The following is a 13758-nucleotide window of genomic DNA, read 5'->3' as shown; positions in this document are numbered from 1 at the left end:
GATAGGACTCTGATGAAGGGTTTCAAATAAAGGTGCCTGGTAGTACTGCAGGCCAGAGGCCTATTTTTACCAAGGCCCAACATTTGACGGGAATATTCCTCTGGTCAGTGAACACATAGTGAAAATCGTCAAAATTTTTGTTGCGCGCCGTACGTGACAGGGGTTTAACACACATATTTCCCCGAAAATATGAGTTAAAACCGATTTCCCCGATATATAATATAATACGTTTTTTAGCAAATACCTAAAAGTTGTTAAATATAAATCAGATGATGTGAAGGAGCAGGCGGAAGGTGGCATTTACTACCTTAAAAGTGAGCCAGCATAACTTCCAAAAATGCCGTTTTTAATGATAACTTCTAGGAAACGTTTGTATCGCCACAACATGGACAGCAACTTTACCTCAGATTGTTACACAGGGGTCTTATTATAACCCATTTTAACTTTAGTTGTTAACATTCCTCCAACATATGATATTTACAGGAAGGTTAACAGAAAACAAGGCAGCTTTGACATTTCAAGTGCTTCCCAATTAAGTATGTAGGGATTGACAGATGGCAAATAACACATACCGTGGCATTCAATGGGACATACTGGGGAACTGAAAACTGGCGCTGTGTACGTCGTGACGGGGAAAGAGAGAGAGAGAGCGTGGTATTTCAGGTTCGTTATAGGAGACATGTTTTTGATGATCTAACTTTACAATTAGCATATTATTATGATGTTTGGTACGTGGTAACTGGATACAATGGGCTCCACAACATGTCAAAACACCCCACACACGCTATATAACCTGCACTATATTGACCAGTCTGTGACTAAAGTGCCAACTACTTGAGCGGGTACTGTAAGAAGTAAGACAGAACTGTCGTGCGTTTGAGTTAAAAGTGTTGATACAGTGACTGACTACAACTCTAATATATAGGATACGTGTCAACAGACACAAAGTTGCATTTCAGTTACTTGCCTGCTTCAAAAACAATACAGCTCAATGGGTACCAAATACCTATCAGTCATTTTTTGTACTCACAGCCTTTTATGGGCAGTAAAGTTTGCCAGTCAAGACGTTGCAAACCGCACATCCCCCACTTAGCTAATCACCACAGTCGATTACATTTAATTCATCACAACCCAAATATATAACTATATCAATGACTTTGACGCAAGAGCAGAGTTAATAGTTAGCGTTACTTAGCGTCTCGATGCTGATTGCTGAAATGCAAATTTGACGCACGATTCTCCTAAGAGCAAGCCTTAATTCTACTCCTCCTCTGTAGTGTATCTTTACTACAGAGGGGTTCTTGTAAATAAATCATAATTATTTATGATGAATAAATTGTAAGACTAACGACTACTTAGTGCTTGGGATTCCGATCATATGCGTTAAGTAGCCAGTAGGCAGGTTAACAACAGGTTTTTTTTATCAAGTAAGGGAACCATTCCGTGATTTACCCTAATTCGATCTATTCTTCCGTTTATTATTTTTGTAATGAATGCTATAAATAGTTTTACCCGTTATAGCAGAAAAATGTAATTTTTTTCCGATCGAACATGAGCCCTTAGAAAAGTGTCTGGCACAAAGATTGGACAGAAAGGCTGGAGAGTGGTGAGAAAACCTGCGCTACGCCGTGAAGGAAGATAATAGCACGGTAAGAGATGAGGGAACGGAATGTAACTACTTGAGGACCTATCAGCTGGATGAGTTAACCTGTATAAAATTATCTTATAATTAAGATGAAATACTTTAATTAGATACTATAATGTAAATTCGGTGTTATGATCAGGGTGTCCCAATTAAGCTAAACGGTCATGAACTCTCGCCTTTTTCTAATAGATATCTCTGTCGCATATCTCTCATTCCTTGGATAACACTTAACACATCACAAGATAAGAATTTCATTCCAATCATCCGTTAAGACTCTTATGAAGGGAAATAATACGCTATGTTGAATTATAGCCTTTTAAAGCTACATTTTATTTTATTTTTGTACAAATACAATATTTGTTCCGACTAGCCTGCCATCTCCTAAAATCGACGGTAAAATGTAGCTTGCTGTGCGTTATAGTTTGTAATATAATTATATGTAATTTGAATTATACGATTTAATCACGCAGCACACCGACCTAAAGAATGCAATGTTCCCAAGGCTCAGAATTCAGATAAAACTATTCTACTTACGAGAAGGAAACTAGAAGGTGCATGAAGTTCAGAGCCCTTCTGCATTTTACTGGACATCACGCTGTACGAACATTATACGGCATTAAACGGCATTATACGGTATTCTGCAACACTGGTCATCCTGTACAGACTACAGAGAAGGAAAACGCTTGGAGTTTCCGGACTTGAAATGCTTGATGACGTGAAAACAGACATTATTCAGTTTGTGTTTGAACGATTACACGCTCTGAAATGTCAATGAGCATTCCAGAGGATATCATATTCCATGTATTGAAATCTACGGGAGCACTTAATTTGCCATTACACGCGGAGTGTGAATCCAAACCACACGATCATGAAAACCAGTCTCTCATCACGTGACCTTCCTGTGACCAAGTCAAGCACACATTAGATAATTTAAAAGATTAACATTGAAGATAACGACGGTTACTTCTAGAGCTAGTGTAAGAACATGACACACACAAAGTGATCATACGATGAGCGTTCTTACTTTCAACATGCATTACGTCACTCAATATACGAGAGGGGGCCGGGGGGGGGGTTGGAGAGATATAAGAGCGTAACATGTAATGAGGTTTAACAGTGGTATCAGATTCACTGGTCCTGCAGAACACAGTTCAACACAGGCGAGTGTGTGGGTGGAGTGCGGTGTCTTGGTAAAAATCTGCAACTTTCAGGTTCAGTCATGAGAATACAGATTTTGGGAACTTTTTCAAGAATCTAAAGTACGGGTATTGATATGGATTGTGAGTTAACATCTGTCAAAGGAAACTGATTCACCTCCCTTAAAAGGACACATAAGGGAGTGTCAAGGTTTAGAACATACAAGACGATCCGGAAACGTTTGAAGACAGCCTCACCCTCCCAAACACATGATATCACCCACAAGTAGTTGCAACTACACGGGACACATGATTTAATCCATGTAATTACAATTAAAAACTGCTGTAGTCTCAATAACTCCCCATTTAAACATCAATAGTGTAATTTTATTATTTATTATTATTCAATACTGTGCGGCAATTTTACCGAGTAATGAAGGAAAATAGCAACCTTCAACAGTTCAACACCCTGCTGGAATTGGCAAATGCAAATAACACATACTGGTTCCTCAGGTTTATATTCAAAATAAACTGTTCTTAACTTGTCCAAGCTCTACAATGAAAAACTGATATTTCGAAACATCGAACAGTTTCTGACTTCTCAAGAACTCCCAAAACATGTTGTGCGGTAATCTTATTAGATAATCACAGAAAATTGAAACCTCCACCACCCTGTAGAGATAAACCCCAGCTTCCGTGCTTAGTTCAGTATATTAACATGTTCAAGCTATATAATATAAACGGACTTTTTGGAAATTGGTCGTGTAGACTGTAGCTTAAACATTAAGCACTTACACAGTGCTTTATAACAATATGGGAACATTTACTGGGCGTATTTTAATACGCCCAGTAAATGATAATTATTGTTCACAGCGGGTTTGCAGAAATTATAAATACCATATACAGTAATGTGTCAGTAAACTATAATATACACTTGCACTAAACATTGTACAGTGCACATGTACATATTATATATATTATACACTATACAGTATACAATATACACTATACAGTATACAAGTGCTATAAACTATACATTATGTACCATGCACAGCTACATAATATAGTTTACATGATACGACTATACATTATATAAAAGATAAAGACTGTGTTACAGTAACCAATTTGCTGTTACGCGTGTTACGTGTGTACTAACTTTACGGAGACTGCGGATCTTAAATAATAACAGAGATCTAGGCTATTAGGATATTATCCGGGATATTATCTCGGTTTAAAGGTCTGATCTCGTACAGCATGACTATGTATAAACGTCAATCAAAGAGGGAGGAAATGTCACTCGTAAGTAGGGATTGAAGCTTCATTTGGAGTTTAGACTTGTCTTTATTTTTAGACTTGTCTTTCTCTGTAAAGAAAGTTCTAAGACAAAGAAAATAGGACGGTAGTTGGACTTCTTGTTCAATAGATCAGCACTTGCAGACCAGTTAACAGTTTCATCTTAACCTCTGTGCACGTGTCAATTAAGTACTATACCGGTATTTTCGTAATTTGGTGTGATGCTTTCTGGTTAGGGGGTTGTCAAAGGGGGTTGGGGAGGAAATCTTCTTATATCAAGTCCAACTGCAACTGTTTTAAAATCAATTTTGGCACAGGTTTAAGAGTGAAAATTGAGAACAACATTTATTATTTTCAAGACCGAGTTGCTCTATTGAAGGTTACCAGAACTAGCAACAACTTAATAAGGCAGTGTTGAGAGGAGTACCAGACATTTTTAACTAAAATAAGACAATTACAACTTGACAGATAGCAATTATTTCGCTTAACATTTATTTTACTTTTCCTAGAAATTTACTAACGTAAATTGCAACGTCTGATATACTTCTAAGAAAGTATTAAGGCTTTAGGACAAGAATAAAGCCCAACTTTAAGGTATGCCATTTTTCGTTTTAAAATAGTTGCGGCATATCAGATACTCACACTAGACGGTCGCAGTGTAAATATAAGCGTGTTGTGGACCGTGTTAATGGACATTTGCAGAGCTGTTACATTTCAATCTTATTATAAAGAAGTGAAAGCGAGGCATTTTTGGTTTACTGTCTAAATGGAACGTGAATTATAATAATAATAGTTAATAGTTAATAATAGTGAATTGCCTGTAAGAGAGAAAAACTTGTTACAAGTATTAGTTTAAGATAAGGTAGCTACTGCTCTGCACTGTGAATCAGGGCCATTTATTTCCCTGAGAATTGTAAATCTTCAGAGTATGCAGATAACACAATCAAGACAATCTTATAAATTTGCTTTCGTCCCCAGACTTCGCTAATTGTATTATAATTATATAACTACTACATAGGTGAGTTCAGATTATGTCAGCTGTTGAATATTTAACACTGTACTGCATATGTGACGCACGTGGTATGCTGTGTACACAAGTACACTCTGCATACCATACATTGTACATTGTACATTGTATACATATTCTGAGGCGGAATTGTGAAATTATAATAACAGAAATCCTGGGTATAATGACTTGGGTATATACTATTATATAGCCTGTTAGTCACCGCTGAGTAAATATTTGCTGACGGTGTTAAACAGGTTTACTTAATGCTTATCCTATATAATCTAAATTAAACTTGATTCGATTAACCGGCCGAATATTTGTGCTAATTGAAGTTGATTAGAAGTATAATGTATCGGAAGAGTATTTATTTACGTGTGTATAATGAAGTCTCATTATTACTAGTGAGTAACACAGCTTGCAGAGAAGCCTGTAAACCGGTCAACTCGGTCCACCAATCGGTGAGCTGTGTTGGCAGCACGTGATGGAGAATCAGCCAATGAGAAGACGGGAGAGCAGGAGCTCGTGGCACGCCTAACATTTCTAGCTAAGCGCAGAGTGTAGAGTCGGGTCAAGACTGCGAGTGGATACATTATATTAGTACTTAACAGATACTTTCTATATGGGATCACATAATCCCTGTGCAACGCGTTATCCAGTGATTTATCAAGCAGAAGATTTTATCACGCAACAACTAACCAATGAGCGTGCTCGCTGGAGAGCAGGAAAAATTGACATACAAACATGGACTTCAGATACGCTTCCTAGATCAGAGTAGATATATTATCATACTACCCTACACTCAACACTCGTGACATGTAGTACTTCTGTACAGCAGACATCATCACTACTATCTACTCAGACTGATAAAGGGTTTAAAATTCACGCCCCAACTCTACTGAGAGGTGACATAAAAGTTAGACTGATCTAATGTTTTGTAATAAACTTTAGAATATGCTATTTTCTTACCTAAGTTTTTTAACGTATTCATATTTTCGAGCACCGGATTTACCGGAATCGAATCATTCGACCCCCGGCTAGAGCGATATTTATGATTAACAAAGACAAATTCTTGGCCATATTCCAGCGATTGATGAGTGTTAAAATGAGGATGCAACAAGTTAAGACAATTCTTGGCATTTTATCACACAAGATAATGCTCCCTAACATTGCGTGGCTTTCAGAATATTTTAAATTAAGTTATTTGACTATTTACGATTCCTTTACTTATCAAGAAGCATTGTAATATACCGGACCAAAATCAAATGTATAAGACATTGTATTGATGATTTCATTTTAAAGCAGATGGTTTGAAACTAAATACAACTTTAGTCTTATCAAATAAAATTGGTCAATGAGGTCAATGTCAATGAGATCACCGAAAATTACACACTCTTCCCATTTTCACGTGTGTTTTCACAGTTAATTATCTGTGTTTTTAAATGTTTAAAATCCTTTTCAAGGATTTTCAAGGATTTTGAGATAAAATTGCTTCTCTTAAAACTGGTAGCTATAAACTAACCTTTTCGATGAGTTTATGAATCTGATTCTGGGCGTCTTGTAAATGTACTTCCTTGATGTAATCACCTCTCACCTGAAAAGAAGAGGAAATCAGATCAGCTTGTTGATAAAAACAAATCGTCAGTTGATTTTAATGAAATCATAAACTGATTAAACTGATTACCAAATGGGAAATACATCAATTTCCGTTAACAAAGCCTTAGAGCTTATTCAGTTCTTAGGACATGTCACGTCATCTTATTCCTTATAATGCACCGTGAAGTCACTGTATTTATATACAATATGTATATATATTATATCTATATCCGCTCCCTAAATCCGCAATAAACTTTATAATGGAGGGTGCGAATTGGAGTTTTCATGCCCCAGCTGGGTGGTTTGAATTATTTTTACTGTCTTAAATGGTTATCACTTCGAGATGGCCAGGCCTACTCTCATGCTGTCTATATGTGATGATTAACTCTGAAAAACTAGGGACAACTGGGGAATGATCCCAGAACCTCGAGATTTCGCGGCTCTTGCTCTACCAATTGAGCTACTGACCCTTGATTCTCAGAGCGAAATCACCACTCATATACAGCACAATTTCATGCTTTGTGTAAATATAGTGTGGATAAATGCGAATATATATTCTAAATAACTGTCTTAAATGGGTAGAAACCCCTTAACATGGTAACATTGTTACCTGCACAGAGCGATTATACCTTTACGATGAGATTGCGCCGAAACTGTCTAAGGTAGTACAACTTCTATATCCCTTTTTAAACCACACTCATTTCGTAGGGGCTGCTGACAGGCCCTAATGGCTATTATGCATTTAAAACAGTATTATCTTAATATTTTTGAAAAATTGTGTTTTCAAATGATCTTTACTGCCAAATTGCTTCTAGACCTTTAAAGCTTTATATTAACGAGAGCAAAATCCACAAAAGTGGTTCACATACGCCGACATGAATGCCATTGCTAAACATCTGCCGATAGAATGTTGCAGGCTGCAGATTCACATCCTGCCATTTAAAACTTTACGTGTTTTACAGGCATTGTGGTCGACACTAAATGTTCTCAAGGCATGCTGTCTCAAAACGGACTTTAATTTTAAAAGCAAGACTAATAGTCCTCAGGAGTGAAGATGGTCCTAGGACGACTGACTGTTTTTACCTCTGATGAAATAATATTCTTACTGCCTATAATCCTATTTTTGCGCATTACAACATTGTGCTATAATTGTAATTCTACTATTCAAGTTCGTAAACGAAAATGTAGAGTTTACCCAGGCTCACAAGTTTTAAAAACTGTAAACTAACCGGTGTGAAACTTTATAAATAAAGTTGCGAGTTATTGTTTAAACTACCGCTTGCCGTGTTGCGCTCTGTAAGCTAGATGCTAAAATTATGTGTAAGAGTAACATGTAAGTTACATCTTGTTAAACGTTTAATATTTCAGATGGATCAAATACATAATTGTTACGGTATTCAAACATAATCTAGGTTTATCTAGAAACGTCTAAAAACGTCTGGATAAACCTAGATTTAGCTAAATGGATTCACCTAGATCTGCCTAGATGCACTTAAACTCGCCAACATTGCGATTTATATTAAAGCTGTGATGTTCATGTTAGGTAAATAAGATTTTGAACCTTTTGAAAATTAAACTGACACTTTAAGACCTCTAAATCTATTTAGTTAAACTTTAAGTAAATCAAAGTGAAATTAACTTGATCCACACCTGCTGCTTTAGTTGCCCAAATTAATTTAAAATCTAATTAAAAGTAGATATAAAACGAGGGATCAAAGTCGAGGAACCATCACGACAAATTTTAAGATGATATTTTTGCTGTTTACTGTAGCACTCGCAAGTGCGGACCCCCTCCGTCAAGCACTCCAGTCTAACGAAGGACTGGCCAGACTTTTCACCCAGTACGAGACAGTGGAGGGTAAAGTCTACTCGGCTGATGAAGCGAGGTTGAGGTTCAGATTGTTCCGGAAGAGTGTGAAGAATGCGGCGGACACCAACGAGCAGGATCTAGGCTGGACAGCTGGACTGAACCTGTTCTCTGACTTGACTGAGGAGGAGAAGGGACAGTACCTAGGTCTGAACATCTCTCTGTCTCATGCTCAGGGGGAGCCAATGCCTCTTTCAGATGCTCCTGCAGCTGAGGAGATTGATTGGAGGAAGAAAGGTGGGGTGACTGGTGTGAAGCAACAAGGCAGATGTGGATCTTGCTGGACTTTCGGAGCTGTCGGCAGTATTGAGGGAGTCCATTTTGATAAGACTGGTATTCTCAAGAAGTTCGCTGAGCAGGAGCTATTAGACTGTGTCTATGAGGGTAAAAGGGACGGATGCCAGGGAGGTTTGATGCACGATGCCTTCAACTACATGAAGCAAACACAAAGACTAGCTCCTTCAGCTGCTGTCTCCTACACTGCTAAAGACGGATCTTGCAACTATGGAAGCAAACCTAATGGCTTGGAAAGAAAGGTTGAGGGAATGTTCGAGATTTCCAAATCTGAAACAAATCATGTTAGTGCTCTCTCCAGAGGTCCCATAGCAGTTGCTTTTGAAGTAACGAATAACTGCCGGCAATACAGAGGAGGAGTGTTTAAAGACATGTCCTGCACAGGGCAACCAAACCACGCGGTCACTATGGTGGGTTACAACAGCAAGACATTCGCTATTAAGAACAGTTGGGGAGGGAGCTGGGGAGACAGTGGTTACATCCACATGTCCAGGAACCACGGCAATTGTGGACTTTACTCTCATTCTGTAGTTATTTCTCTGGCTGGATCTAGACCTGACCCTATCCCTGATCCAACTGATGGACCCATTCCAACCCCTTCTGATGGACCCATTCCGACCCCAACTGATGGACCCATTCCGACCCCAACTGATGGACCTGACCCAGACCCTAGCTGTAAAGATCTCGCACATAACTGCGACCTGTTCGTGGACTGGCTGTGCAAGTACCAACCAGATAACTGCAGGAAGACGTGTGGATTGTGCTAGATTGATCAGGAACCAACCTGCATGTTAGGATTCTTGAAAAAAGTAACAGATTGTATTGTGCACTCTTAAAGTTGTTTTAATGTTTCTGAAATCTAAAAAGTACTTAAACATTGAGGGAACCTAGCCTGGTAATGTCAAAAATGGTCAAATTCATAATAGTTTAAAACCGATAATGAAGCCATAAGCCATTTGATCTACTCAATGATGAAATGAAATGATACAATAGAAAAATTAAAGGATCTATAACTTTTTAACAGACACGCCCATTAGATCTTTGTTGGCAGGTTTCTTCCATTTAAAAATTGATGGCATTTTCACAATGACCTCTTCTCAATGCCCAGACCGTAAAGAAAATATTCTGAAAAAAGTAAAACGGCAAATTTAGATTCCGAGTTATTATACAATTTGTGAATCTCGTTAGCATAATAGATTGGGTCGTCAAGCGTTAAGACACCGAAATCAAGCAATTAATGGTTGAGGTTCCTATAGGGTATAGGAGTATCACTTAATCGGGAGAAATGTCTGGTTATCTATAATGTACATAGACATTCCGATGTCAGGATACCATTGCCATGATTTTTGGTTGATGACAAATAAGTATCTCCCCAGCAAATTACAGCTTGATTTGTAATATTACTCCGAAATGCTCTAAAATGGTAAAAATTTACAGGGCATGAACATAAATCATATATATGCCAAGATGTTTGCTTCCTGGTGAAAAGAATTAGATTAATTGGTCTTGTGATGAAAGAGCTATTTGCCTGAACGTTTGTCCACAGCTTGAGGCCCACCCTTTATTATATTATGTGATGAAGAGGCACAAACTATGTTAAGCAGCGAACCACTACGTATACAGAGTGAAGCACAGAGCCAATCAATTTATCAAGCACATAAGCACGATATAATCCAGAGAAGCACACTCACCAGAGAAGCAGCGACATAGCGAGACTGGTCTGTCTGGGTATTGATGGAGTAGTACTGGACATCTCCAGGGTTGTCAGGATGAGAGATACATATCCTCATGTTATCTCCATCCAACGAGTTGAACGAGATCTTCGGCCATCCCGTTGGCAGAGGGGTCTGAAAAATAAAAAGGTGAATAATTATATATTTAAGGGGGCAGGGGGGGGTCTTTATGAAATTTCTCTCGAAATTGATTTTATAGTTGTTTCTGATAGAGGGGAGTGATATCTACTAGTTGTTTTTGGTCCAATGGAAAAATTTTGTTCCTAGCCGAAATTATCGCCGGTCAAAGGTCAGCGCTCATGTGTAATTGTATTGCGCGAGCGATTTTAAATCGCGCGCCCTGAAAATTGCGTCTAAAAATCTATCTTCTCCTACATTTTTTGAGCAATCACCTTGAAACTTTCAGGATATGTTCTAAGGACCATTTAGAAACTTCTGGTCTATCAGAATTTTAAGATAGGCCTTAGAAAAGTTTTTATTCGATTTTGAAAATCTTGGACCTGGAAAAATCGTCAAAAAACGAGGTCCAAGATTTTCAAAATCGAATAAAAACTTTTCTAAGGCCTATCTTAAAATTCTGATAGACCAGAAGTTTCTAAATGGTCCTTAGAACATATCCTGAAAGTTTCAAGGTGATTGCTCAAAAAATGTAGGAGAAGATAGATTTTTAGACGCAATTTTCAGGGCGCGCGATTTAAAATCGCTCGCGCAATACAATTACACATGAGCGCTGACCTTTGACCGGCGATAATTTCGGCTAGGAACAAAATTTTTCCATTGGACCAAAAACAACTAGTAGATATCACTCCCCTCTATCAGAAACAACTATAAAATCAATTTCGAGAGAAATTTCATAAAGACCCCCCCCTGCCCCCTTAAATGATTAATTCATTAAAGTTGTCAGGATTGTTAGGTTTGGATTTTGGAACAAAGAATTTACATCTTTACAACATTCATGCTTAATACTGGGAGTTCATGCTGAGTTAGTATTCATCATTCAAAGTGAGCTTACAATCAGGTTGATTGAACAGTATCATGATCAAAACGAAAACTTATTGGGTCTTATTTGTCATTTCAGCATCATAATTTGAGATCGTGTCAGCTGATAACTCACAATATTTTACCATCATGTACGCTTAACTTTATCTATAAATTTGAACATATTGAATTTATTTACTTTGAGCATAATTCAAGCACATGAAAATTAGACAATCTTAAAAAGACATAATTTTATATATGAAGGAGATTTTACAGTTCTGTGTTTCTCAATTAAATTGATTTGAACTCAACATTGCATTGGTGGAGTTCTAAAAGGAGATTAAACTTTAAACTTCCACACTTTTACAAAATCTTAGACAAGCGTGAAAAGAAACCCTTTAATACGTCAGCACTTTTAATCTTTCAACTTTCAAGTTTTAACCTTTTTAACCCTGTTGACTAGAGAACTGTACACAAGATACTTTAATGGCTGAGGATGACCTCAACCCATTTTGGAAGTGGGGATGAAACTTGAGAAACTTGATAACGACTTGTTGAGCAGTGGAGTAGACTGTAATTCGGTTAACTCCACCCCCTAACCGGTTGGACTGGTGTGTGGTTCGTCAACTTTAAAAGGCAATTTAACGATTTCTTATCGGTCCATGGTGTTACTTATCCTGTGTCATTAAACTATTGATTAGTGTAACACAATGTCAGTGAATTAAAAGTGAGATCACTTATTCCAGGACAACCTTATTCGAATGAGAGTTTATTATATGAGCTGTAAAGTAACGGTGGGGTAGACGTTAATATAATCAATTTCATGTGTAGTAACTGGGACTCTGGTGGTGCCCTCTGTCTAATCGGGGCCTGGTAAAATCCACGGACTGTAGTGTGATGTGGTGATAAAAATGACCAACTGCTAATGAATTGTGACGTCATAGAAACAGTTTAGGGTTTGTTCCTTATTTCATAGTCTTAAATTCCTAGTGAGCTGTGACGACATTGAAACTTTTTATCAGTTCATGGTTCCTCCTTAATCGCTTGGTCGTCATTTCAGTTGCAAATTCAGGGGTTAAGTGACCAACTGATAATGTACTGTGACGAAAAACAGTTCAGGGTTTCTTTTCAATTTGCTAATCGTCAAGCTAGTCCAAAATTCAAGGCTGAAGAAATAATTTTACAGCTGATAAGGTCTTCAAATTTGTAACATATTCAAAAATCATATGAGCATAAGACGAGGTTTCCCATACCAATTTATCTAAAGAATTCGCGAGTCTCCAAAATAAAAACTGGTTTTGAGCAAGCCCTCACATAATATAATCTATTGGTCAAATGCCAATCCCAAAACTTGGTAAATCTTCCGGGAAGATAATCAATTATCATATTACACTTGCACTCAAGTGAAGGTATTTGTTATAAAACACGAGAATAATCTTAATCTTATTCTTATAACAATGAAATGGTTAACGAGCTCGAGCCTACACAGTGGCAATTCCATTTCCTAATTCCAGACACACTGTAAATTTGCAACTCCCATGTTATATTATTCTACTCACCGCTCAGAAAAAAACGAGATCAGTCAAATCAGGGCGGGTGACCTTCCCAGATCCAAGACAGCTATCTGCTATCTAGATACAGTTTTACTACAATGTACTATCTGTGTCCAATATATATATGTTAGATTGTATCAACCCTTCCTACTAATGTTCAGTTTTCACATTAACAACCCAAACTTTGGGAAACAATGTGAATCAAGTCATGGAATTCAGGGCCAGATCATACGGCATTACTGTCGCCACCGAGTCATGTAGTCATATTGTGTAACTGTAAAGAATGTACAACAATTCTATTTACGTGGATTCAGAACCGCGACCATTTACACTGCAATTTTTGTTTATTTGCAGCGTAGGTTATATTTGGCAGAGTTGGTAGAAAATATACTGATAGTGATGAGAGCAAAAACAAAAGTGATCATGGGAATAAGTTCATTTTTTTCTTCATACATCATGTTTTCCATATTTGGCATTTGGGAGTCACCCGTCTTATGTTGCAGCAATGGTCACTACAAAGACATTATTAAACTTAACAGAGTGCTTATTGCTAATGTCACCAAGACGAGGCTGGACTGGGTGCTTACACGTCTAACAAGTCTTAGAAGGCCACAGCAGTGTTACGCTACTTTCTGGCCCGAAGCTCCGTCACAAGAT

General features: G+C 37.7%; 2 protein-coding genes across 8 annotated transcripts in view; one reads left to right on the top strand and one right to left on the bottom strand.

The window, feature by feature from the left end:
- The window catches only part of LOC134816368 (serine/threonine-protein kinase WNK3-like), a 55542-nt gene that overhangs the window by 8542 nt on the left and 33242 nt on the right, over positions 1-13758 (bottom strand). For all 7 annotated transcript variants that reach the window (XM_063825187.1, XM_063825184.1, XM_063825185.1 and 4 more), the window contains 2 exons: positions 10529-10684; positions 6603-6674 (listed from right to left, as the gene is read on the bottom strand). In XM_063825187.1, coding sequence (XP_063681257.1) covers positions 6603-6674; positions 10529-10684 — 228 coding nt within the window. The remainder of the gene's footprint in view (positions 1-6602; positions 6675-10528; positions 10685-13758) is intronic.
- LOC134816800 (procathepsin L-like) lies at positions 8423-9672 on the top strand. Its single transcript, XM_063825793.1, has one exon. It carries the CDS (start codon positions 8423-8425, stop codon positions 9602-9604), a length of 1182 nt encoding a protein of 393 aa, XP_063681863.1. The 3' UTR covers positions 9605-9672.

Source organism: Bolinopsis microptera, chromosome 6 (assembly GCF_026151205.1).
Source record: "Bolinopsis microptera isolate Bmic1 chromosome 6, MBARI_Bmic_1.0, whole genome shotgun sequence".
Classification (NCBI taxonomy): domain Eukaryota; kingdom Metazoa; phylum Ctenophora; class Tentaculata; order Lobata; family Bolinopsidae; genus Bolinopsis; species Bolinopsis microptera.
The sequence above is the reverse complement of the archived record's forward strand: the minus strand, read 5'-3'. Positions and strand labels throughout refer to the sequence as shown.